General features: G+C 33.2%; 1 protein-coding gene across 8 annotated transcripts in view; it reads right to left on the bottom strand.

Moving 5' to 3' along the window:
• sbm (L-type amino acid transporter sobremesa) overlaps positions 1-25,067 on the bottom strand; it is a 228,274-nt gene that overhangs the window by 98,992 nt on the left and 104,215 nt on the right. For 6 of the 8 annotated variants that reach the window (XR_012757233.1, XR_012757234.1, XM_075371844.1 and 3 more), the window contains exon 1: positions 22,160-22,271. The exons of the other annotated variants lie outside the window; for them this stretch is intronic. Coding sequence is in view for 4 of the 6 variants with exons in the window: in XM_075371844.1 (XP_075227959.1) it covers positions 22,160-22,241 (82 nt within the window). In the remaining 2 variants the exon portion in view is untranslated. Of the gene's footprint in view, positions 1-22,159; positions 22,272-25,067 lie in introns of those variants that run through there. 8 annotated transcript variants of the gene reach the window in all.

Genomic DNA, 25,067 nt, shown 5'->3' with positions numbered 1-25,067 from the left:
TTCCGTACCGTAAATACAAATAGGACGAGTATAAATAAACTTCACGATTGCATGAAAACGCATAAGCGCCAGTAGAAAATACAACTTGGCCTTGCTGTGTGTGTGTGTGTGTGTGTGTGTGCAAATCGCGAGTTTTAAATCGCATAAATTTGTGAACGCGCGAGTTGGCACGTACACCAGCATCTTACGTTTTACCCCTTGAGAGTTCACTGTTTCTAGGTCGTATACAGGCACTCCTCCGAAGCGTCACAAACATTAGCTTGTAAGCGATTAAAAATCATTTCCTTATATTTGAATCTATATGTTTTCTTTTTATACGAACGCCCTGCAGATTGAATCTTTGTACAAGATATAAATTAATTAATCGTTAAAATTTGTATATTTTTAATTCGTATGTTAAAGGAATAATATAAAAAGTCATAAAATTAACCGACTCGAATCGTTAAAGAAATAAAACTTAAGTTACTTACAAACGAGAATCTACTTCTTATTCGTTTACTTCTGATCTCGATGAGCGTTTACTTTCTTAATAAATACTTTTATACGACTATATTCTATTATCTAAAAAAAAAATACCGTACCTGTTACGTACCTGTGTTTAAATCGACTTTTGCTTTATAGATAAAAAAAGAAAATTAGAAGAGCATTTCAGCCATCGGTCTTAACGAGTCCTTCCCTTACCGGATCGTATTTTGGATGCCTACTATACAGACTTCTGTACCTTCGGCGTAGACTTAACGTCTACGCTCGGCAGGGCCTAGCGTTTGTATCTACACCGACAAACCGGGAAAAAATATCAAGTATAACAAAAAAGGATCGGGCGACGGGAAAGCGTGATCTACCAGAACCGTATTTACTACGCCGGATATAGAAAATACAACTATTACAACTGTTGCGGTGGAAAATAGAACTTAGTCTTGCTGTATGTTTACAACTTGCGAATTGATACTTGAGATATATCAAGATACTTAATACACCGATATAACCTTCATATAGACCGCCTCCGTTCGATGGGAACCGGTTCTGCAACGTACTAAAATTACATTACGTATTAAAATGTACTGCACATTAAAATGTGTATGTATTAAAACTGTTACTCTAAATGTACTAAAATCGGAAATTATATTATAATAAACAAATTTAATTTTCAAAAAATATCGATCGATATGCTGTATTACAGTTTCCGTTTATAAGTAAATTGTACACAAGCGATTTGCTTTTTTCCGTTAGTATAATATACGTTTAAAATTTAAATGACCTGGAAAATATTTAAAAACTTTGAATACGTTCGTTCATCGTGTTTAAAAAATCAATGTATTCGTAAAGAAATGATAACGTATTTGTATAACAGCTTACTACAACGTTTACAAAATTATTATTTTCTTGAATAACGTAAAGTAACTGCGAAAAGTTAAATTAATAAATCGCTTATCGTTATCGATTTTCATTTATATTTAACAAAATATTTTACTAGTTTTAACAAGGGATACCACTGAATTCAAATACGGAGGGATTTAAGTGAAAATTGTATCAACATTGTACAAGAGTTTAATAATAAATAAAACAGAGATCGGTTTACAGTGTCCGGACGAGATCGTTTTACGAAATTTGTTTTATCTTCCTTTACAAATATTGTGAGTGCGGTTGCAAACTCGAGTCGAGAACAAAGAACGTGGATTCTAAAGCGGTACTCGAAGACTCAAAATGCAGAGCGGATTCTCACCGTCCCTCATAAGCATCTGGTAATTCTCCACAAACATATCTAACAATTTATCATGTCGGAGAGAAATTTTTAACGATACAGTGGAAAACGTATCGAATTATGGAAGTTCTAAGAAGTCTAGGACGGAGAAAAATGAGCTTTGGCGTGTGCCGACACTCCATACAAGTCCACATGACGTGCTTCTCAGCAACTATTCGTACTGAGAACATCCTAGCAAAGTTTGATGCTTGAATCGAAATTGAACTGTACCGTCAAGATTTTTGCACAGTTTTCTACGGAAAGGATCAGCTCGTCGGTTTGCAGTATTGTCAGACGATGTGTAATCAAATATCTAAAGAACCACACCGTCAAAGTCGATTAACGTGAATTTTTTTACATTTTAAGTCGATGATGTGATAAACAAGATCGTCCTATCGGATGAGGTTATGAAGTCGTAACGTCATACGAAACAAATATAACCGAGTGTATCGGGCGGATGAAAATCCTCATTTGGCTATCACATCCCACCTCTTTTTCTGTTTAGCCACCAGAACTACCGTTAGATATTAGTACAGAGGAGGATGACATGTACGAATGCAACTGAAGTGTAATACAGTCCTACAGAAAAACATATAATACAGTCTCAGGTCTGCCGTTCCTGAGATGTGCGGTTAATTGAAACCCGACTGCCAAAGAGCACAGGTATCCTTGATCCAGTATTTAAATCCGTATGAAAGTAAGCGCCTTTACTAGGATTTGAAACTACGAACTCTCGACTTTGAAATCGGCTGATTTGCGACGACGAGTTAACTACTAGACCGACCCAGGTGGGTTATCACGTCCCACCTGAATCTGCCAAACCTCAAGCTGTGGGGCGCACTACCGGCAAAGATTTTACAATAATATTTACCCCGGCAAAAGTCTTAAATTCAACTGTAGAAAATAACAATTACCGAAATATATCGAGCGATACGGTAGCGGACAATTCAGAAGAAGAGCAAACTTTACCGAACTGCTCTTTCAGTAAGACGGGAGATCTCCTAGTTACGCTTTATACAATAATAGTGGAAACGTTGACACCGTTTTCCCACAGCTCTGTATCAGACTGTACGGGAGAATTTCAACAACGACGAATTTTTTTTTTAGAGCATAGCAAGAAACGGTCTTTGGGAGGAACCCTGAGATAGCGGACGATAATTAAAAAAATTAATTTCAACATTTAAGAACGGACACAGATTCCGAATGAAATTCGTGTCGTACAGTACGTCACATCGTTTCGGACACGTTTGCGGCAGGTTGCAAAATCGATGGAAGACATTTATACCGTTCATCTATTTTTGGGGAACCCGTTGTTTATTCGATTAAGCAGGAGAAATACGAATCGAAAGAAGAAATTTAATTAGATATTCTTGCAAAGATCGTAATTCTTTCGTTTATAAAGGGTAATAACAGCGTAAATTTGAATTAAAACAACTTGCTCGTGTATTTTTTCCGCAAACTAAAATTATTATTCAACGTAACCACCGTCATCCGTAGAGGATAACACATTAAGAACCGGTTTCAATCCGAATCGGCAAATCGTAAACCACCCTTGAAACGGAAAATTCAACAACGTATGATTATAATTAATCTATCGTAAAGCGTTTATTATCTTTTATTTCTTTTTTAATTTCGGTTTATTTGAACGTCGTTAATAAATAAAAATAATAATAATATATTTAAAATAAAATGTTTTTTGAAGACGATTAATTTATCGCTTAATCTTTAAGCGTACGCGTAGGAATAATTCTTGTATTTCCGCGTATAAGATCTGAATCGCGTTAAGTTTTAGGCCCGTAACAACCTTCCCTCTGGTTAAAACTTAATCTGATTTCATATTTTATTAATTTTACATTAAAGGGGGAGTTTCCGTTTTCAGATATCGGATAAAAAAAACGATAAGTAAGTAACTCGTCTTCTCCACCGTGGTTATTACAACTACTCGACTAATATATAATAATGTATGCAAACGATAAAAAACGGCTATTCATCAAAAATAATTACTCGCATTATTACGTGCAAAGAGCTCGTTCGTTTGGGTAAGGTAATATTTAGATTACCGAGTAAAACAAAAGTATTAATAAGGTCGAAAGTGAACGACGAGAACCTTTGAAATCTTCTAGTAATTTTGTTAGGATAAATCAACGGTAGGGCTTCCGATTTATACGTTTAAACTTACTTATTAAAAAAAAAACATACGGTATCATTTCAGTTAAATACGTCGTAGATACAACAAGAATAAATTCCGGTTCTTTTTACAAAGACATCGATTAAAATCGTTTGAATGTAAACCGTGTAAAATCGGAATAAAAATATCTAATGAACTTCCAAGCAAGATTAAATGTTTAAAATTGATCTTTGAGTTTTACGGTGATGCGATAAAAATTCTTTACTTACGTCCTTGTAATGACGACGAATTTTTTTATACAGACGATACCGATCGGCTCGCTTCTTCTCTATTAAAATCGATATTATATTTATCAAATAAGTTTTTCCTACGTATATGAATTTACAAATTCGCTTTCAGCGCTCGAGAATTTTTTAATATTTTTTTTATCTCGATCGCATTTACGGGTGAAATGAGTGCTCGTATATATAATAAAAAGGTATCGGTGAGAATAATATTTTACGTATACGAATAAAATTTTGTACTTTCGTGTTCGATAAACAAGATAATTCTTATTGTTAGACTTCAGAAAAAATCGGTTGAATTCAATTTTAATTTAAGAGAGAACATTAGCCAAGTTTTTTCGGAGGGATCTTCTCTAAAAGATTTATAGCGGGCTTCGACATTATACAGAGTTCCATCGATTTTTATCCCCGTTTACTTTTGATATTTATTAATGACGTAAGAGGTTATTTACGTATAATTGTGGGTCGTTTATAGATGACATGAGAATTTAAATTTTTAGGAATAATTTAATCTTTTTATTTAATTTTTTTTAAGTAAACAAATAAATCTTTTATTGGGATCAAATTATACATTCTATACATCGCGAAGGAACGGGTATCTGTACCGATCCACAGACACACAAAGGAAAGGCCTCGGCATTTGCCAGGATGAATCGAAGAAACGGTGGTAAAACCTCGATCGGAACAGCATCACAAAATACAAAACAAATTATATATATATATGTTTGCGGTTTCATCAAATCTATAAACATATACAAGCTGTTCGACTTAACAAACCCCGACACTTAGTTTAGTCGATAAATAATAGTTTATCGGCAAACTCTTACATAATAATTTACAGAACGTGTTAAAAATTATGTCTATCCACTTCTATGCATTCGTCTACCCGTTTAACTATGTTCCTGACTACACTAGTTATTTCGGAGATGACATCGGTAATGTTTGTCTTGCGTTAAGTTTGTCGATCGGCGATTTTAATTTGAAAAAAGGTGGTGAAAATTGTTGAAGTTTCTAAATACAACTTTGAATTCTTGTTTCAAACGATTTTTAAGTTCAGATAAATTTTGGTAATATACGGTTGATGTTCGTTTATCCCTTGCTGTTACCGTTGTTGTTATCTTTAAACAACTGCAGGGAGTATGAATCGTTCTTATAAATAGTTTCTTTTAAGTAACGCCGCAGAAAGGAGTACGGATTATTCAGATCAGGGGATCTTGGTAGCCGCAATACTATAAAAATGATTCTTTCCGCCGGAAAAATCCTGTAACATCTCCATTGTAAAGAGAGCTGTGCGGCAAGCGAAGCTGTCCTGTTGAAATCAGCAGTCGCGCTCATTCTGTTGCAGTAAGGCTACGAACCGTTAGATAATTTCTTAACGCGTCTTCCCAAATCAGCTGATTTCGAAGTCGAGAGTTACAGCGTTCAAGTCTTAGTAAAGCCAGTTATTTTTACACGGATTTGAATACTAGATCGTGGATACCGGTGTTCTTTGGCGGTTGGGTTTCAATTAACCACACATCTCAGGAACGGCCGAACTGAGAATGTACAAGACAACAGTTCATTTACACTCATACATATCATCCTCATTCATCCTCTGAAGAATTATCTAAACGGTAGTTACCGGAGGCCAAACAGGAAAAAGAAAGGAAGGTCATAAACGTAAACCCACCGGGTTGGTCTAGTGGTGAACGCGTCTTCCCAAATCAGCTGATTTCGAAGTCGAGAGTTACAGCGTTCAAGTCCTAGTAAAACCAGTTATTTTTACACGGATTTGAATACTAGATCGTGGATATCGGTGTTCTTTGGCGGTTGGGTTTCAACCACACATCTCAGGAACGGTCGAACTGAGACTGTACAAGACTACACTTCATTTAGACTCATACATATCATCCTCTGAAGTAGTATCTGAACGGTAGTTACCGGAGGCTAAACAGGAAAAAGAAAAAAGATAATTTCTTATTGAACGGCAGTGTCCACAGTTTTTTTCAAAAAACAAGGGTTCTATTATTCGTCGCCTTGAAACCGCACATCGTACACCTATTTTTTTGCGGGTATAGTGGAGATTCAAAGAAAACGTACGGGTTTTCAGTACCACAGGTCCGGTAGTTCTGATTATTAACATACCCACCGAGATGAAACCACGCTCGACAGTGAAAAACACTCGATCTAAAACGCCAATGTCGCCTCTAATGAAGTTTGAACAGTTGACATCAGCGACCCTTTTAGCGGAATCGGCATCAGTCAGCTCTCGATACGAAAAACATTTCAGGAATCTGCTCGCTGCAGTGCGGCCTGAACCTAATGAAATGTTCTCTTCCAGGCTTAATCTCCGCAAAGATTTACGAGGAGATCTTGTAACTGCCGGTTTGATGTCCTGTACGAACTGCGCCGTTAAAACTGATCTCTGTCGGGCGCGTTTCTGGTCTAACAGCAAACCTGTTTCGCATAATATTTTTACTAACTCTTGAATAATTCTTTTCATCGGCGCTTCCTTTTCAAATTTCTCCCTAAACTTTCGCCGACACACAACATGAGATTTCGTCTCTAAGTTTCAATCCCGAATACATGTTCTTCAACCGTTAACCGCATTTTAACAAACAATAAAATACGATTACACAACATTGCGTGTATATTATTTATATACAAGGTTGCATTATATATATATCCAAGGTCGCTTGTATTATATATATAATCGTAAAAGAAACTTCTCGGTTCTTTTTATTTAGACGATAAATATTTATTTAAAAACTTTTTAGGTCATACGACCGATTAGAACAATATTCTAACACAAAATTAACACAAAAAAATATAATTAAACGTTTCGCTTGATATCCGAAGGTTTTGCAAGCGTAACTGAACCGTAAATTATTAAATCGTATGCTAAAACGTTATTAGATTGTTCGTATTATTCAGCCGACTGGAAATTTTGAAAAGTAAATTATATAAATAAACCTAAAAAACAATTCCTTAAATTAATAAATGAAATATATTAAATTATATTAGTATATGTACCGCTTAATCCGTTAATATCAGTTCTGTTGTCGATGGCATTTTTACATCGGAAAATGTGAATCGTTTCGAGTATTAACCTCCTTGTATTGTTTGTATCGTAATCTAACATTTTCACTCGTTCGAAATTAAAGCTGCGTTAATATTTTTCACGTTTTGACAGTGCAGTAACCTCACGTTTTCGCCACTTACGGGCCTCCAAACGCTTTTTTAAATATCGGAAACTTCTCCGATATACTCTCCCTGGCAATCGTTACACTGAATACCGTAAGCTAAATCGGATCGTTTAAGTTTGTCGATCGGCGATTTTAATTTGAAAAAAAAAGGTGGTGAAAATTGTCGAAGTTTCTAAATACAACTTTGAATTCTTGTTTCAAACGATTTTTAAGTTCAGATAAATTTTGGTAATATACGGTTGATATTCGTTTATCCCTTGCTGTTGCCGTTGTTGTTATCTTTAAAATTCATAAAAGCTATCGCGGTAAACGCTGTTATTTAATTTTTAGGATAATTTTTTTTTAGATTTTTGTTTCGCCGTTTTGGATCCCTAAATCTTAAAAATTTCTTAGCCAAATTTTTTATTACAGCATTTTTGTAAGATGTATATTTTTGTGTTAATTTTGTATTAGTACATTATTAAAAGGTCGTATGACCTAACGAGTTTTTAAAAAAATATTATATATAATATATGAATATTACCTTATATGCAATTTTTTTAAGTTTATTTTCCTCTCGAACGGATAAAATTAAATATAATAACGAGACGCATTTTATTTAAAAATATTATCTTTATTAATCTCTTGAGTTAACCGATCGACTATACATACAAATTTACAAGGTCAATAAATAAAGTAATGAGACCGGTTCAGAAAAAACTTTTTATTTTCAATCAAATTATACACGGACTCTACCGTCTTCGAAGTAGTTCCCTCGGGAAGCTAGGCAACGCTTCAAACGGGTTTCCCACTCTTCATAGCAGTGTTGGAACTCAAAAACCGGAATATCCTTTAGACGGTCGGTTACATTTTTTAAAATGTATTTTAATGTTTTAAATGTAGGATTTTTTAAAGTGTAGCTCCAAAGCGGTGTCCTTTTAGGTGTTTTTTTAAAGTCTGGAACAGGAAAAAGTCGCAGGGACTCAAGTCAGGTGAACAACACGGTTGAGGAACTACAGGAATATTTTTCTTTGCCAAAAACTCATTAATTGAGAGTGCAGTGTAACAAAGTATATTGTTATGATGCAGCAGATCTCACACGGGCAATTCTTTTACGCAGTCTTTCAAAATATCGCTTTATAGTCTGTCCTGTATGCAAAAACTCTTTATGGACGATGCTATTACCGTCAAAGAAACAAATTAGGACGGTTTTGATTTGCTCGTTTTTGCTTTTTTAAGACACGGTGAGTTTGAAGTGTGCCACTCCTTGTTTTGGGTAGTACTCAAATAACCAAGATTCATCATGAGTAGTAACATTTTTTAGAAAATCACGATAGGTTTCGCGGCACACATTCACCCTGTTGTTTTTCTGTTCGACAGTGAGGTTTTTTGGGACCGATTGCACACAAACGTTTTTCATGTCCGGTTCGTTTGTCAAAATTTGATGGACTGTGGTACGGTTCAAATTCAATTGTTAAAGTTTGTTTACGTCTCGCGCGGCAACAATAGACTAAAAATATTAATACCTAATATAAATCGGCGCTCATATAACCATATGTTTACTAGTAACTTAACAGTGTTGCCGCTTTGGCTACCAAAAACACTAGTCTCTTTACTTTATTTACAGACCTCGTACAAATTAAATACACTACGTTTCACTTAGAATTCTCTAAGCTTCCTCAGACGGGTGGATAAAGTGACAAATGAAGAGGTATTGCGGCAAATAGATGAAGAAAGAAGCGTTTGGAAAAATATAGTTAAAAGAAGAGACAGACTTATAGGCCACATACTAAGGCATCCTGGAACAGTCGCTTTAATATTGGAAGGACAGGTAGAAGGGAAAAATTGTGTAGGCAGGCCACGTTTGGAATATGTAAAACAAATTGATAGGGATGTAGGATGTAGAGGGTATACTGAAGTGAAACGACTAGCACTAGATAGGGATTCTTGGAGAGCTGCATCAAACCAGTCAAATGACTGAAGACAATAAAAAAAAAACTTCCTCAGGTGGCAGTACACATTCATACACACATGATACAAAATTCTATTATATACATACATAAAGTATGGGAATACGTAAATACAGTATGTAAGAGAATTTGGTACGATGCGTGTATGAATGTGTATTGTCACCTGAGGAAGCTTAGAGAATTCTTAGTGAAACGTAGTGAATTTAATTTATAAGTTTGTATAGTTGATCGATTAACCCGACAGTTAATAAAGAGAATATTTTTAAGTAAAATATGTATTATATATATATATATAAATACGTATGACTGAATTCCATATTTATTGTTTAAAATATAGATGTACTATATAATTACAAATTTAACATGTGAAAGTACTAATTCAAAAATTACTAAAAAATAATTTACCTTAAATATTCCATTAACAAATTTCTAATGAGGCGATCGGGAAAAGGTAAAGGAGCGTTTATTTATTTATTGACCGCTTATTTTATTTTTGCTACATAAAGTAGTTTCTCGTTCAAGAAAATATAATACGCTAACTCGAAAACTGTTAAATTCTGATAGATCTAAATTTCTTACTGTATTTATTCATTTTGCTATTTATTAAAACAGACTTTAACGAAGCAGATAAAAATACGTTTTTTTAAATTAAATAAGGTTCAAATTTCAGATTTATTTTTAATTTTCGAATTTAAATTAAAAACGATATAAGGAAATAATAATGAGAATTAAAGCAATTGTTCTGAATATGTACGTAAATTCAATCAAACCAATAAAAAGGATACGAATTATCACGATATTTCAATCGGTAAAAGATAACATAGTTATAAAGTATATTGAATTTTAACGGTACAAAAGTAGTATAAAAACGGCGGACGATGAACTAATCCGAAAGATTTGTTGAATAGCATGCGGCGTAGGGTTCTTCAAGGTATGACTATCCATATGACATTCAAAATCAATATCGGCACAGTAGACGAAATATTTCTCGAAGAGTAGGCGAGAAATAGCTTCTTTCTTATAATAAATTATATTTAACCGTTCATTAATAATGAGAACACAAGTTTAGAGATATGAAACCGGTTAAAAAAAAACATCAAAATTTGTTTAACGTAGAAATAATAAGTTTACCGACACTTTGTCATCCGCTCGAGAAAACTAACGTAGAATTTACGTTTTATGTATGAAATAATAAAAAAACCGTGCAATAAATAATTTATGTTATACGATTATTATAACTTAAATTCCTTTTAATAACTATTTACAAAAAATAAAAAGTAAAGTTCACATTTTGGTCGTTAAACGACTATCATCAGTAGTAAATAAAGGTTACAACAGTTTTTTACCATTTTTATTCTTCTTTTATACCGGAAGTTCGTTGCTGTTCCGGTTGTAACTTTATTCCATATAAATTAAATAAATGTGTTTTTTTTTAAAGGAAAAATTGTATCGTCTTCAGAAAGATATTAAAATTACCGATAATATTACTTGGTATCGGTCGGATTTCATAGAGTAATTTTATATATAACTTGATGTCACCTCGGTATTCAAAATATTTTCGTATTAAAATTCCACGAGAAATAAACGGAAAATTTCTTCTTTTCTATCGTGTATCTTCCTCCCGTTACGCCATCCTACACTCTAAACTGATCTTGCCATGTCTTCCTCGGGCGTCCGACTTCTCTAACCGCTATTGGATGATTACGATAAAATCTTCCGCCGCCATTCGTTGCATATGATCCGACCACTGCCTCTGATATTCTTCAACTTTACGCAACACCTCTTGATTTGTCGCTTTATCCGCCCGTCTGATTTTTAACATTCTCCTATAGCATCGCATTTCAAACCCTTCTAATCTTTTCTTCTCAGGCACTCCGATCGTCCAAGTTTCACTTCCATATAAGGTTACGCTCCAAACATATACTTTCAAAAATCTTTTCCTGACGTTTAAATTAATTTTTTATGCATATGAAGGCTCGTTTAGCCTGTGCTATTCGACATTTTATATCATTCCTGCTTCGTCCAACTTTATTAATTCTACTTCCCAAATAACAAAATTCTTTTATATATATATATATATATATATATATATATATATATATAGAAATAATATTTTTTTTAGTATTTTAACGTTTGTAATTCCCTCTCTTTACGATTTGAAAAACAATCGAAAAATTTTTTTGTGAACATATTCAGCGTGTTATTTTTATGAAGTCATCTTACTCCTTTTCCTCCACGTATTATTATAACGAACAGACGTCGCTATGGGTTATCTATAGTTTTGTTTTAAACGCATAAATATATACACGCACACACAAACAGTATTAATAAAGTACGGTAACCCTTAACCTTAAATTATAATTCACGGGTAGATAACACGGAAAGGTTAAATCTGAAAAATGCTCCTGTCCGAAACTGAGACCACCACACTCCAAGTTTCTGGGGGGCCCATAGAGGATGCAATACAACATTTTAAATAAAGGAGCGGAATTGCGATAAATCGTTTTAAAAGATATTGAAAAATAAAGTTGAAGTTTTGAAAATGAAGTTTTTTTATAAAAAACTTCGGGCTAAGGAAATTATAATCAAAATGGCGGTGTTTTTCTCAGCTAGTTTCAAAAACGACCTACAGTAGACTCCAAGTAGCGGTCTTACATAGAAAATATATCGTTTTGAGATACGCGTTAAATTTTATATTTTTATTGTTTTATTATTAGCGGTAACGTAGACCGTTTTAAGAATCGACCCGTTACGGTTAGGCCGGTCGTAGTCAAACATTTTTTACGTCAAAATTGTAGTTTTTCAACGTCCTTTAAAACGATAAGCCTTAATTCTTTTTTCCGTTGAGAATTTTTGAGTTACTCTCCCCGACGGGGTTTGCTAGTACGGTAGTCTTATATAGCTACCGAGAAATTGATTGTTTTGAGACAGACCGTTTTCCGAATATAATTTTTCTACGTTTAACGATGAAAAGTTACTTAAGGGTTGCCGTGCTTTATCGACTGAATATTGAAATATCCTTTAAAGGAAAAGAAGAAAACTATAAATATTTTGCACTTTTTTTATAATAAAATACGTAAGTATAATAAGCGTATATTTGTTTTATTTTGAAGCAAAATATCCGCCGTTTTAAAATCTATAATCGATGAATTTTCGAGAAAAAAATTCAGAGAGTCGAGAACTAAAGTAAATAAAAATTTCCAAAGAAATATCTTATGGAATTTCGATCGAGGTTCCCTTTGAGTGAAAAATAGCAATTGTTACTTGAAAAAGTCGATACGGCTCGTCGGTATATGCACGTTCATGCGAACGCAAACGTACGAGAAAATACATTATAAACTTAAAAAAATTAACTTTATGAAAGATAAATACTTTACAGGAGTCGGCGTAAAGGATTACCGCGATCGAAACGCGGTCGTTAGGAGCGCCTAAGATTCATTCGGCTTGAGAGTTTCGAATAACGATTACAAAACGGGGAAACCGGGCTTACAGTGTATCTTAAGCGAGTATAATTTTAAAATAAATATTTATACGCACGCAACTGTCGACGGGGGTCGTGTTGCGTAAAAATAGTTAAAATAACGTACGAAAATTATCTCGTTAAATAGTGCAAGCCATTAACTGAAAACGGTTGCAGCTTGCAGACGGTGATTCAGTCGATAGATGACGCTTTCACACCGTGCAAAAAGCCTTCACAACCTAAAAATAATATTCTAACTTAAGTTTTTTAAACGCGGCACAGTCGGTATACGATATTATTTATATATAAATGATACTTAAACATAGCCTACGTACGATATCGTGTCTGCCTGTTGATGCGACTACTCGTATTTTTCAAATTATTATGAAATACAAAATATAATTATGCGGCATTTATACGACTCGGCACGAACATTAACGTCAGCAAATTTTTATATAATTAGTTTTTTTTTTGGTGTCGTATAAATATTAACCGTTACGTCTCAAAAATATTGGCATTTTCAAGGGAAAGATTTAGGTGTTACATACATTATGTATATACCATACGGAAAATAATATCACGGTTTTAAAGCTACTTATTTAATATCTCTTAACTTTGACCTTCTGTAACGAATCGCAAATAAGATAAACAGTTTTTGTTCAATCTGTGAAATTTCATCAATCGGCACACAACCGACCGATAGGAGAATTCGTCCCGTACTTTAACCGGCAACTTCCTTGTCTGGAGTAATGAAATCGACAGCTGATTTAATCCTCCGCCTCAAATCGGGTAAATCAGAAGGCAGTGGATTCATATAGAAAAGATTCTTTACAAAATCCCGTAGGAAAAAATCACATCAGGTGACCTTGGAGGCCACCGTAAACAAGCTGTTTCATCTGGTTCGTGCTAACCGATCCGGCGGTCGGAGAAAATGTCATTCAACCGATCTCGTAAAGCGTTATGCCGACGAGGAGGCGCACCGTCTTTTTCCAAAATAAAACTCTAAAGTCCACCTCGCAACTGAGAAAAGAGCCATCCATGTATGCCGCATATCTAAACAGCCGACTCCCGTTACAACTGTTTCGGCGTAAATTTGCTGTCGGGATATCGCATAAAAAACATTTACTTTTGGGAAGTCTCTTTCGCATTAAACGCGTGCGATTTTTTGACTCGCATGCGAGACATTTTGCGCGGTTACTTTTCGATTAAGATGAATTGTCGATTCGTCGCTAAACATACTACGATCGAATAAGTCGTTCATCTTCGTGTTTCAACATATCGATTGCGAAGTATGCACCCGCAGCGTAATCGGTGGGAATCAAGGCTTGTAACGGTTGTAAACGGTATGGACTCTCAGGTAAGCTTTTCCTTAAAAGATTCCACGTTGTCATCACCGGTGTCGTTTTATTTACGCTTTCCGAATTACGTATTTATTTTTTGTATTTAATACCGTCTCGATCGTTAAATTTATAATTAGTTCACGCGTTTATAAACGAATTAATTTATAGGTTTTAACGATACTACTTTTTAATATAATTAACGTGTTTTCTGTGATGGTCCTCTGATCAAGTTTAACACGGATTCCCGCAATTCATCTAGACAACCGAGAGACACTTTCTTTTTAACTTTCTCGATTAATTTGTAAATAATGCTTAAACGAAAATCCCTGAATTTTCAGCACCCGTTCAAGGCGTACATAAATATGTACTCGAATTTTAATTAACTCCTTTTGAATTGCGATTTATTTTGTAGCGATTTTATATATTTAATATCTTCAGGGTATTTTCTTTAACATTATTTCACGCGTTTAGATTTTAATCGATTAATAAGAACTTTAATCCGCCCTACTTTGAAATTATAATACTTTTTTTTTATTTTGCGATGCTGTTTCATCAAGGTTGTATCACCGTTTCCTATGATCCCTTCGGGCAAATCTGGGGTAGTATCTATTTTTTTACCCGATTTATTGATGTTTTTAATAGAAATTTAATTTATTTTAACGTGAAAGTACTATTTTCATTTTGAAAATTCTACTTGAAAAATAATTCAAGAGCGTCTAAGGTAATCTCCGTCTTCAAATCGCTATTCAAGTTTATCGGAGTATATGTGCAAACGACGCAGTAACTATACAGTTCATAACATTCAGGACCTCCGTATTGTAACATGATATCCCAAGTAATGTACGGTTGTAACACAACGATATTTACAGCAGTTAACGTCTGTCTATTTAAGTTACGCGATAAAATAATTAAAGTAAGAGTAAACGGTTAAATAAAATAAATTACATAGTGTCGAATTCTGTTGCATATTTTTCTTAATTTATTAATCGTAATAATGAAAATATCGCGTGTCGTAGCTTAATAATTATTTGTTTCGTCATAGAGGTTAAGGCATTACCACACTGACGTCTCGAGTTTTATAGTTTTATTTCAAATATCGTGAAAACAATGAGCTTTAAATTCTATATTTAACGTTAATAAATCTATTAAAAGAACTATATGAGGATGTAAAAAACTAAGAACAAATACGGTTTGCCATTAGATGTGTCAGAGCGGTAAAATCAAGAAATAACTTTATTTTTAACGTCCAGGAAAATACGAATACGTAACTAAAATGAAGGAAATCGTAAAAAAAAATTAATTAAACGTTTGAATCTATAAATGTTACCCGTAGGTTGTTAAGGTCGTCAGATAAGAAATAAGACAATAGAAATGATAATTTTAAATAAAAGTAGATAAAGTTCTTAAAAGTAAGCGTAAACTTACAAAGAAATATAACACAGACGCCGATTAAAAACCGCAACAATAGACGTGACAAATTTTATGGTAAACCCCGTAGTTAACTAGATTTTTTAAAAATGAGAAAAAACTCGTAACAAATTTTTATTAATTTCTTCGTGAAACGGATCAAATAGATTCAGATTGATAAAATAACTGTACTTTGCTATTTGCTTGATGAAAACTCATACCGCAGACGATATTGACGATAGTAGAATTCAGTCAAAAAATAAAGCTATAAGATATGACTCGTCTAATACCGGATGTCTAGTTAGATATATGTCCGCAAAACAACGACGGGGATTTAAAACAAAGGGTGACAGAGACGTGAAGTATATCAAAATATAAAAAAACCGTCCAAGTTTTCGATACGTAAACAAATTCAAGTACCCTCGCATGCCCGCTGTGTTACAAGGCGAAAAGCCGCATGAAGCGTTCGTTAATGGACTCGATTACTTCGCAAAAGAAGTTTTAACGTATTTTGCGGTCGACCGAGTAGTTGGACTCTGTGTGAATACCGTTATAAATAATAGTCGTGAATTCCGTTGTGCGTTCGATAAACCCTCGCAAAAAAGTAACATTCGCCGATGAAACAAAACGACTGCCTCTGAAGCGGTCACGTTGAGAACGATCATCTTTGTCTGACGAGATATTTAAGGCTTTGCGAACAGATTATTGCTTTAGCGCGAAAAAATCTAAGCGGAAGTATTCTGTAGAGTTAGATGTTCCAAAAACGACCGATTGAAACTTTAAAAAAACCGACGGCGCTTTTCCGGTTTTATTATTCAGGTGTTACAAAAAATTTACCCGCAGAACAAAATTAAACGAATCGAATCCGTTACAGATTTTCGGGTAAATTAGATCAGAACGGGGAGTTTTTAAAGCTAGTTTAATTTCCATACAAGTTACGTTTCACGATGAGTACATCGGCATAACGCTCGCCGAACCTCCAAATATCATAAGTAAGATCTACGTGAAAGTCCAAAAGTTAAAGAACGAGCCTCAATCGGACGGCATAGAATTGTCGACTCCTCTTTTTTTTGGAAAAACTATAACGGGAAATAACTTCCTTGATATGAAAGAAATGCGTGCGACGAATCGTCCCGTTCTCCAGTCGGACACAGCTCCTCCACATTTTACCGTATTCCGTACGAATACCTAAACGAAACACTCGTTAGTCACGGTCAGAAGAAGAGGGTGGACAGTCTAACCTCCGCGGTCTCCAGATCTTACCTCTACAGATTTTTATTTGCGAGATTATAAAGACACGAGTGTTTTCTGTTCGATTAAGGAATCTGGACCGTTTAATAGAACATATCGCTGAAGTTTTTTCATTTATCACACCGGATACGGGTGAGAATGAAGCGGTTCAATATCTGCAAGGCGACTAAAGGAACGCATATCGAAATCTACCGAACAGATAAAATTCTTGTCGGAGAGTTTCTTTTCATTCTGATTTCGATTTCACGTCTTTGCCGCATTTAATTCCAAAACTCTATGACTTTTTGAAACCCCTTCGTCATTTTACGGAGGTAGAATAAGATTTAAAAAAAAGTTAGAAACTTCGTAACAGTACGGACGCGCTTCCGGTACATACACCTTATGGTATTAGCGTAACTCTTATGTAATATGTAAGTCAACCGGCTACAACGCATAAATTTATAAGTAAAATACGATAATTTCTCGTAACCGACTTAAGCACCGATTAACCAAAAATATTACATTTCTTGAAGATTTTTAATATAAACAAATTATATATTAATATGGAAATAATTACGAAATAATTACGGTTTTTATACCGCGCGTTTGTCGTGAAACGAATAATCAAAGAACAAAGTAGAGTACACTAAATCGAATAATCTTAATCGATTAAGTTTTTAGAAACAAACAAATTCAAACGTAAAGTTAAAAAAAAAAGCGAACGGCCATATTACGATCTTGTGGATTCAAAATGACAGCGCTGCAATTAAAGATTATTAACAAACACAGTCAAGATTATGAAAATCATTTTAGAAAAAATTTGGACAATATCAATAATAACGGTGAAAAAATGTATAAAACTTTAACCGATCTGACGATACGAGGTCATTTGTGTTACTAGATCGAGACGAATAATTATTATAGCGGTTAAAAAAACGATTAAGCGATTTAACGAACGGCTAGAAAAAAGAAAAGTGACGCGGGTTATATTAATGATAAAAATATTCATTTACGGTCTTTTATTATAAAAAGGATGAGAAACTTGGACTTGGCGTAAAAGAAAGAAGCGTAAGCTCCACGGTATGAAAATGCGGGTATGGAGGAGAACGGTGATGATGAAGTGAGGGGTAGAAAAAGTTACTAACTAGGACGCATTGAAATGGGTAAATGATGAAAGAACATTGTTGGAAACAATTAAAAGGAGGAAGGTCAACCGGATCGGTCAAATATTAATAGGAAAACGTATATTAACACGATCGTGATTGAGAGTAATATAAATGGGGAAGAGAAAAGTGAAGACGATAGATGACGTCTAGACAAATGGCCTGGAACAGAAAGAACTGGAGACGTAAGTGGTATCAGGGACCTGTCGACGGACAGAATACCTAATGACGATGTTGATGATGATTATAAAACCGATAGAGATAAATTAATATCCGCTTTAAAACGAAAAATAATTATAAAATTGAATATTAATATAAAATTTAACATTTGTTATTAATGAAATTACTTTATAAGAATGAAGATAAAAAGTAATTTTCGAATCGTCTTTTTGGCAATGAAATATTTCGTTTAAAACCTTTCCACCGAGTTAAAACGAGAATCGGTTTAAAAGAGACCACCTTGGCAATTTCCTCTAAAAAAAAAAGAGGAATTACAGAGATCGATCGGCTTGGTGAACAGCAACACAAGAGTATTTCATAAAGAAACAGGAAGAATTTCAAGACGTGTTCTACAAATGAAAACAAATAAAAACTTTCAAGGATTCGGAAATTTCATTTTTCGAGTTACAGCTCGTGAAAAATTACGTCCTGATTTCTTCTGCACGGTTAAAATGAAGTCGTTCTGGAGATTCTTGAAACTTAAATTAAGCGGTAAATTTGACGGTTTCAAATGGTTTTTGACTTGAAAAATTAACTGTTAGGCTGTAACAGTAGGAATTACGGTCCTAGTAATTTTTGAAATTATTAGTCGACAGTATTAATAAGCACTCGACGATTAAAATTTGTGTATTTCGTATGAATAGTTTTTGTGTGCGTTCATATTTAAAAAAAAACATTACGGTGTTTGAGTTGAACTTTCTAAAAATGCAATCTTAAATGAAGAATATACAGATGTAATTTTTGTTTACGGCTATTGTAATGGAAATACGCTAGTTGAATACCGTAAATAAATTAGCAATACGTATTCCTAATAGAAGATTTCCAAAATTTCAGTGTTTACGTAAACGGTGTTTACGTAATTGTATCGATGAAGAAAAACAAAAATATTTTCGACGTTACAAATTTTGGTTTAAAATTGAATATTTTTTTGCCACGACCTGTTTTGCATTTAATAAGTCAAATTGTTTAAATTCTTCGTGTTCAATGGACGTTACTTACGTAGAATATTTCAAAATTAAATTCTCTACAAATTTTATCGGAAAATGATATTTATTTATCGGTAACTTAACTAAATTAATTTACGCAAACCGAAAAAATTGTTTTTTTTTTTGTGCAACAACAATGTTTCGTGTTTTACAACAATTTTATTAAAACTTCCTAGAAAGACAGTCCTGGTACCTGTTATATACACCTTTTCGGGTCAAAAACGATCAAATTTACCAGTTGATTTAAGTTTCCAAAAATTTCAATACGGCTTCATTTTACACCGAAGCAAAATTCAGGGTAATTTTTCGTAAAGTACGACTCAAAAACAAATCGTTTAGGAACCCGACTTTATACGAAACTTTTCTTTATTTTTTCAGCAGTTCTGAAATTCTTTTCTTTAGTTACGATATAGTGTACAGAAAAACCATTTGTAAGTTATCGAAGGGGTTATTTTTCTCATACGTGATGTCCATTTTTTCAGCTATTATAAGCGTAGAAATACTATTAAAATAATGACCGCTCTTCGATTATTTTTATTACTTATTGATGGTTTAACTACTTCTGACGTCAGAAATCTCTGCCGTCTTTCGTTATAGAATTTTTGTAATCGGCTTTTGTTTTCAAACTGTGGATTTAATCATTTTTACCGCACCGATGAAATAGATCATTTCTTTCTAAGTTTTATTATATTACTGTACGTAAATATTATTATAATGGAAATAATTTTCCTGAAGAAAATTAACGGTTATCTTTCATTTTACAACGATATTTGTGAGAGAAGGGGTTTACAGTATGAAATGTTATTAGCGTTTTTTTTTTAAAAAAACCGTTCCTTTTAAATATTCAAATTATTACGGATTGAACGTTAAATTTGTTTTTTGTTGCTAAAATATTGCGTTTCGCATCTAAATTACAGTCAACAGATCACCGTAGTTATTGTTCTGTTTTAGACTCCTTACATGAAACCGTAAATTTATACAACGTAACGATTAAGACTTCAATTTTTAAATTTTAAATCGAGTCTTTTCGACCGAAGAAAAACCGCGAGCAGTAATATAAATATCGATATTAGAGTAAAAAACAGCAGCGCCGATATCATTTTGGCGATAATATAAGCGTTATGAAGTATTTTTTTAAATGTTATGTTAAATAAATTTGGTTCCGTTTGTAATTAAAAAGTCAAAATTTTATCGTCTACCACGAAGAGCACAAATACGGTTTGTGACCGAAAACAAAAATTAGTTCGCGTAAGTAACGCGTCAAAACAAAACTATATTAAATTTTTAATACCGATATTAGTCTGATTTTTAATTAAGTACAAATATATTTTTTTTATTTTTGTTTATTTCCAATTATAATAAAATGAAACGTAATACAAAAATGTTACTTTTTTGTATGAAGTTTAAATCGACAATAAAAAAATGTTGGATGCGATGGGAATTTAACCGAATAAAAATGAACTGGAAATCGCTATAATTAATTTTTCAATATATGAATTTTTTCTTCTGAAAATTCTTATTGAAATAAGAATTTAAAAGCGTATATATAAATATTCGAGTATATACTCAAACACCTATTTAAATTTAAATTTTTATTAAAAAAAAAAAATAAATATAATTACCGCATGTTTAAACTAAACACGTAAAAAATAATTTGTTACATACGAGAACCAGATCGTAATAGAAAGGTGTCATCTGTGATTACAGAAACCGGTTTAAAAGTTTAATTTTTTTTTTTTTTTTTGGAAACAATTACGTCGATGAGAAATTTTACATTTTTTTACAAGATGCAACGTTTCTTGCGACGACACGTAAAATGTAAAAAAGAGTCATCAAAAAAGAGAGAGCTCCGTTCGAGTTATTCCGCAAAGGTATTGAAAAGAGTACCTATGTTAGGATTAATTTTAAATCCTATGAACCTTTTTGTAGAATGAAATTAAAATGAGGTAAGGATAGATAAGGATTTTTTTTCGGCTCCGATTTGATATTTTAAGGAAATCCGTTTTTAAATTACACGGACTTTAATTTTTGTTTCTATACAAGTTGTTGGGGGTTAACAATAAACGAGTACATAACTGAAAATAATTTTTCCTTGAAAAAGAGAGATTACGGAAATACTCTGTTAAAGAAAACGCTATAAAAATAATTTTTAAAATACAAATAAATGTATTTTCTGAAATACAATCGTCGATGTATTTCAATTTGAAAAATAATTAACTACGTAAACAAATATTAAAGGTCACTCCACAGGAAAAAACCATTAATTTTGTTAGGTGTAATAACTAAACATTACTCCCGAGTAATCTAATCGTTACTTTCAGAGAAATGCAGTGTGATCAATTTACAGTCAACAACACGCATTTACGCTTAATATGATTTGCATATTTTTACAACGGTAAAAAAGACCGGACAGAAAACACGAAAATAATCGTAAAATAATAACCTGTTTGATATACATCCAAACACAGTAATAAGATTTTTTTAACGCGTAAATTACATTATTTTGATTCTAAACGGATATAATTTATTTTATAATAACATTTTGAATAATTTTTATTAAAAAAATCTTTTACAAGGGTTTTTTTGTTCTCGCCGATACTGTAATTTCTAACGATAACTCGCCTAGCGGTGGAAATCGTGTAGTGTACAAATGCGGAAACTTATACTATAGGATTCGAGCCCAGAACCAAAAATATAAAAGCATATCTAACGGTAATCGTTAACCTTTAGAAATAGAAATAAAAATTACCGTAAGAAAAATCTTATTAAAATTGCTGGAAAATGAACCCGCAAGTACCTAAGCGAGAAAGGAACGTCACATTCCTTTATTACGTTTTAAAATGATTGTTTTTTTATCGACGTAGAAACGTTCAAAATAAATAAAAGACTAATTTCTGTAATTAACGGTTTTATAAAACGTGTGAACGCGATGCCATGCGGTATAGCCTAACTTTCTTTAGCGATCGACGTGTAATTGCATCATCTGTAATTCACAATTTTTAACCGGTATAAATCGTAAAATATATTTAATAATGAGATAAGCTATTTATCTGTTTATTGTTATTACCTTGAGCTTGCCGGGTGAGGGATGTACTTTTAGATTCTGGAGAGAAAGTGCAAGAGAGCAATCCCCTTAACTTCCCTCTCATCGTCCGCCAGACGGCTGCCCTCAACGAATACTGCCGGTCATTGCGCATCTATAAGCGCAGCTCAATAAAAGATCCGACTCGGCGCATGCGCGAATCGAGTTACACTCGCCTCCCGCTACCTCATGACGTCGATACATTTCAGAGCTTGACCTATACCCGTTTGCGTTACGACCGCATGTTTTCAAAGAATAAATTGTTTCAATCGTTTAAATTGAAGGAAAGAATTTTTTTTAATATCCGTTTCGATTAATTATTCCTATATATATACGTCGTACTCTTTCTAAATCGTATACGTTATTAAATTTTAATATTTTTATTTCTTTAATAACTACGCTGAATTAATTTATAGAAGAAAAAATCAATTATTAAAATAAATTCAAATCTAATTAAAACGATACTTTCTTGACCGTTAAAATGCTGTAAACAAAAAAACTATACCTCGCACTTTAATTTCTAAAAATCTTTATTTAAAGATTGTTTACGTCGGGTCGCTTTTATGTATTAGCGTCATTAATTCGATGACTTTAAGAAAAAACGGGACGATAGGAAAATATTATTAGCGATGGTGTTTCTTGAAACGGGCTGTAATCTATAAAAATTTTACTTGTGTATGTTTTTTAGCTTAATAAAAAAATAATAAGAAATAATACTATAACACGTAACACAGTGAAATAATGTTTTTTAAATCTTTTCATAAAATTAGCCCGACGCAAAACTTATTGATTTTAAAAATGTTCTAGGATTAAGTGTTTTCAGTGGGAAAACTATTACTTCCTTGTACGAATTAAAGGAACTATTGCGATCGCAAATATTTCGGTTTTCAGATTTCAATGGAAATATTCATTTTGACCATCCCTGAATCTACTTCTGACTAGTTTCGGCGTGACGTCTGTACGTACTTACGACGTATGTATTTCGCATAACTCAAAAACGATTAGCCGTAGGATGTTGAAATTTTGGATTTAAGACTGTTGTAACATCTAGTTGTGCACCTTCCCTTTTGATTGAAATCGACTTAACCAAAAATATTCAAAAAAGCCCAAAATCAACAAAAAAAATTGTATTTTGAACTTTCTCTTAACTGCAGTAATATACCCTTACTGAGAGATTTTCAACGACGTATCATAAGCGATACTTATATTTGTAGGTTCCAGAGTTATAGCCGAATAGCATTTTAATTAATCAAATATTTTGATCTTACAAGCGGAAGGTACATCGGTTCGAATTCGACTTCATTTTTTTTAAACTTTTTGTTTAATTTAAATATATTGATTTATTAATAATTATTAAACTGTGATTGTAAAAAAATTTTTACAATAAATAATAATTAAATAATAACAATAAAAAAAGATTTTAAAAAAATCGGAAGTTATTAGTGAAATAAAATTTTATGTACTTTTAAAAATGTGTATATGTAATGTAATAGGCACACAAGGAAGTCATGTGGTGCCCACATCAATTTTTTTTTTTTAATTTTGATTCCAATAGAAAACAGATTTTTTTTACGAAAAATCTTTCTTTTTGAGGTAATTTTAATAAAACTCACAATATCTTAAAGTAGTGTTAACTTAGCCGCAGGTTTAAATTTCTTTAAACATTTTTACTGGTTTAAAAAATAAAATTTTAAAACTATTTCGTATTGTTTTTCTATAATTATAAATGTAACGTGTAAGTTGTAATAAAGAAAAAGATCATTTTAATTTTTATTTATTGCGAAAGGGATTTAATTTTTAATCTTTATTCAAACGCCGGATTACTTAGCGACATTGCTGTTACATGTTTTTATTTTATAATACGTAATTAATTGAAGAATTTTCTTACCGCTATACGACTGGATTTTTAAATTTTAATTCATTTTCCTCATTTTTTGTATTCTTAACTTACGTTGCAGGAAACTCCCACATGGCACCTTACTAGTTGTTGATCCATTCTCAAGGACGATAAATTATATGTTGGTATTTTCACTTAATTAATTAAAAAAAAAAAAAAAAAACGTCAAACGTAAATATTTCAGATTCTCTTTCATTATACGTTACCTACATACGCTTCACTCTTCTGCCTTTTTACATGTTGTCCATCTCCTTTCTATCCAAACTTTCAAACGTCGTACACGTTTTTTTTTCAGATGAATTTTATTTTATATATACGAGGTATGTGAGAAAAGTAATGAGATTGGTAACACTGCGAGCGATCTGGCAACTCTGTGTCTACCGGTCTGTGCTAGATCGGTTTGTTCATCCCTTCCACATGCTCAGTATGTCAACTCAGAGTGTCAACTCCGTTCATTCAACACATTATTTTTGACAGCGCCATCAGTGAAGTTGTGTTACGAAAATGGAGCATCGGAATTTAGAGCGACGTTGTGCGATCAAGTTTTGCGTTAAACGGGGAATCCGCGAGTGTGACCTTTAAAAAGTTGAAACAGACCTACGGGGAAAATCGCTTGTCAAGAGCACCAGCTTTCCACTGACACAAATCATTTTTGGAAGGCCTAGAACACGTTGAAGATCAACCTCGCTTAGGGAGACCTTCGACTTCAAAATCTGACGAAAACGTCGAGCGGGAGAGGATTCTTGTGAGATCAGACCGTCGTTTAACAATAAGGATGATGAGCGAACGGGTTAAATTTAAACGCTTTCACCGTACATAAAATGTTGACAGACGATTTGGACATGCGAAAGGTTTGTGTGAAATCGGTGCCGATAAGCCTCACGACGGAACAGAAGGACGATCGAAGAAACGTGTGCGTTGATCTACTTGAGAGGATTGACAACGACCAAGAATTCTTCAATCGTGTGATCACAGGTGATGAATACTTGAAATTTG

This window comes from Lycorma delicatula, chromosome 7 (genome assembly GCF_047948215.1).
Source record: "Lycorma delicatula isolate Av1 chromosome 7, ASM4794821v1, whole genome shotgun sequence".
In the NCBI taxonomy this organism is placed as follows: domain Eukaryota; kingdom Metazoa; phylum Arthropoda; class Insecta; order Hemiptera; family Fulgoridae; genus Lycorma; species Lycorma delicatula.
This window is presented reverse-complemented; position numbering and strand designations above follow the sequence as displayed.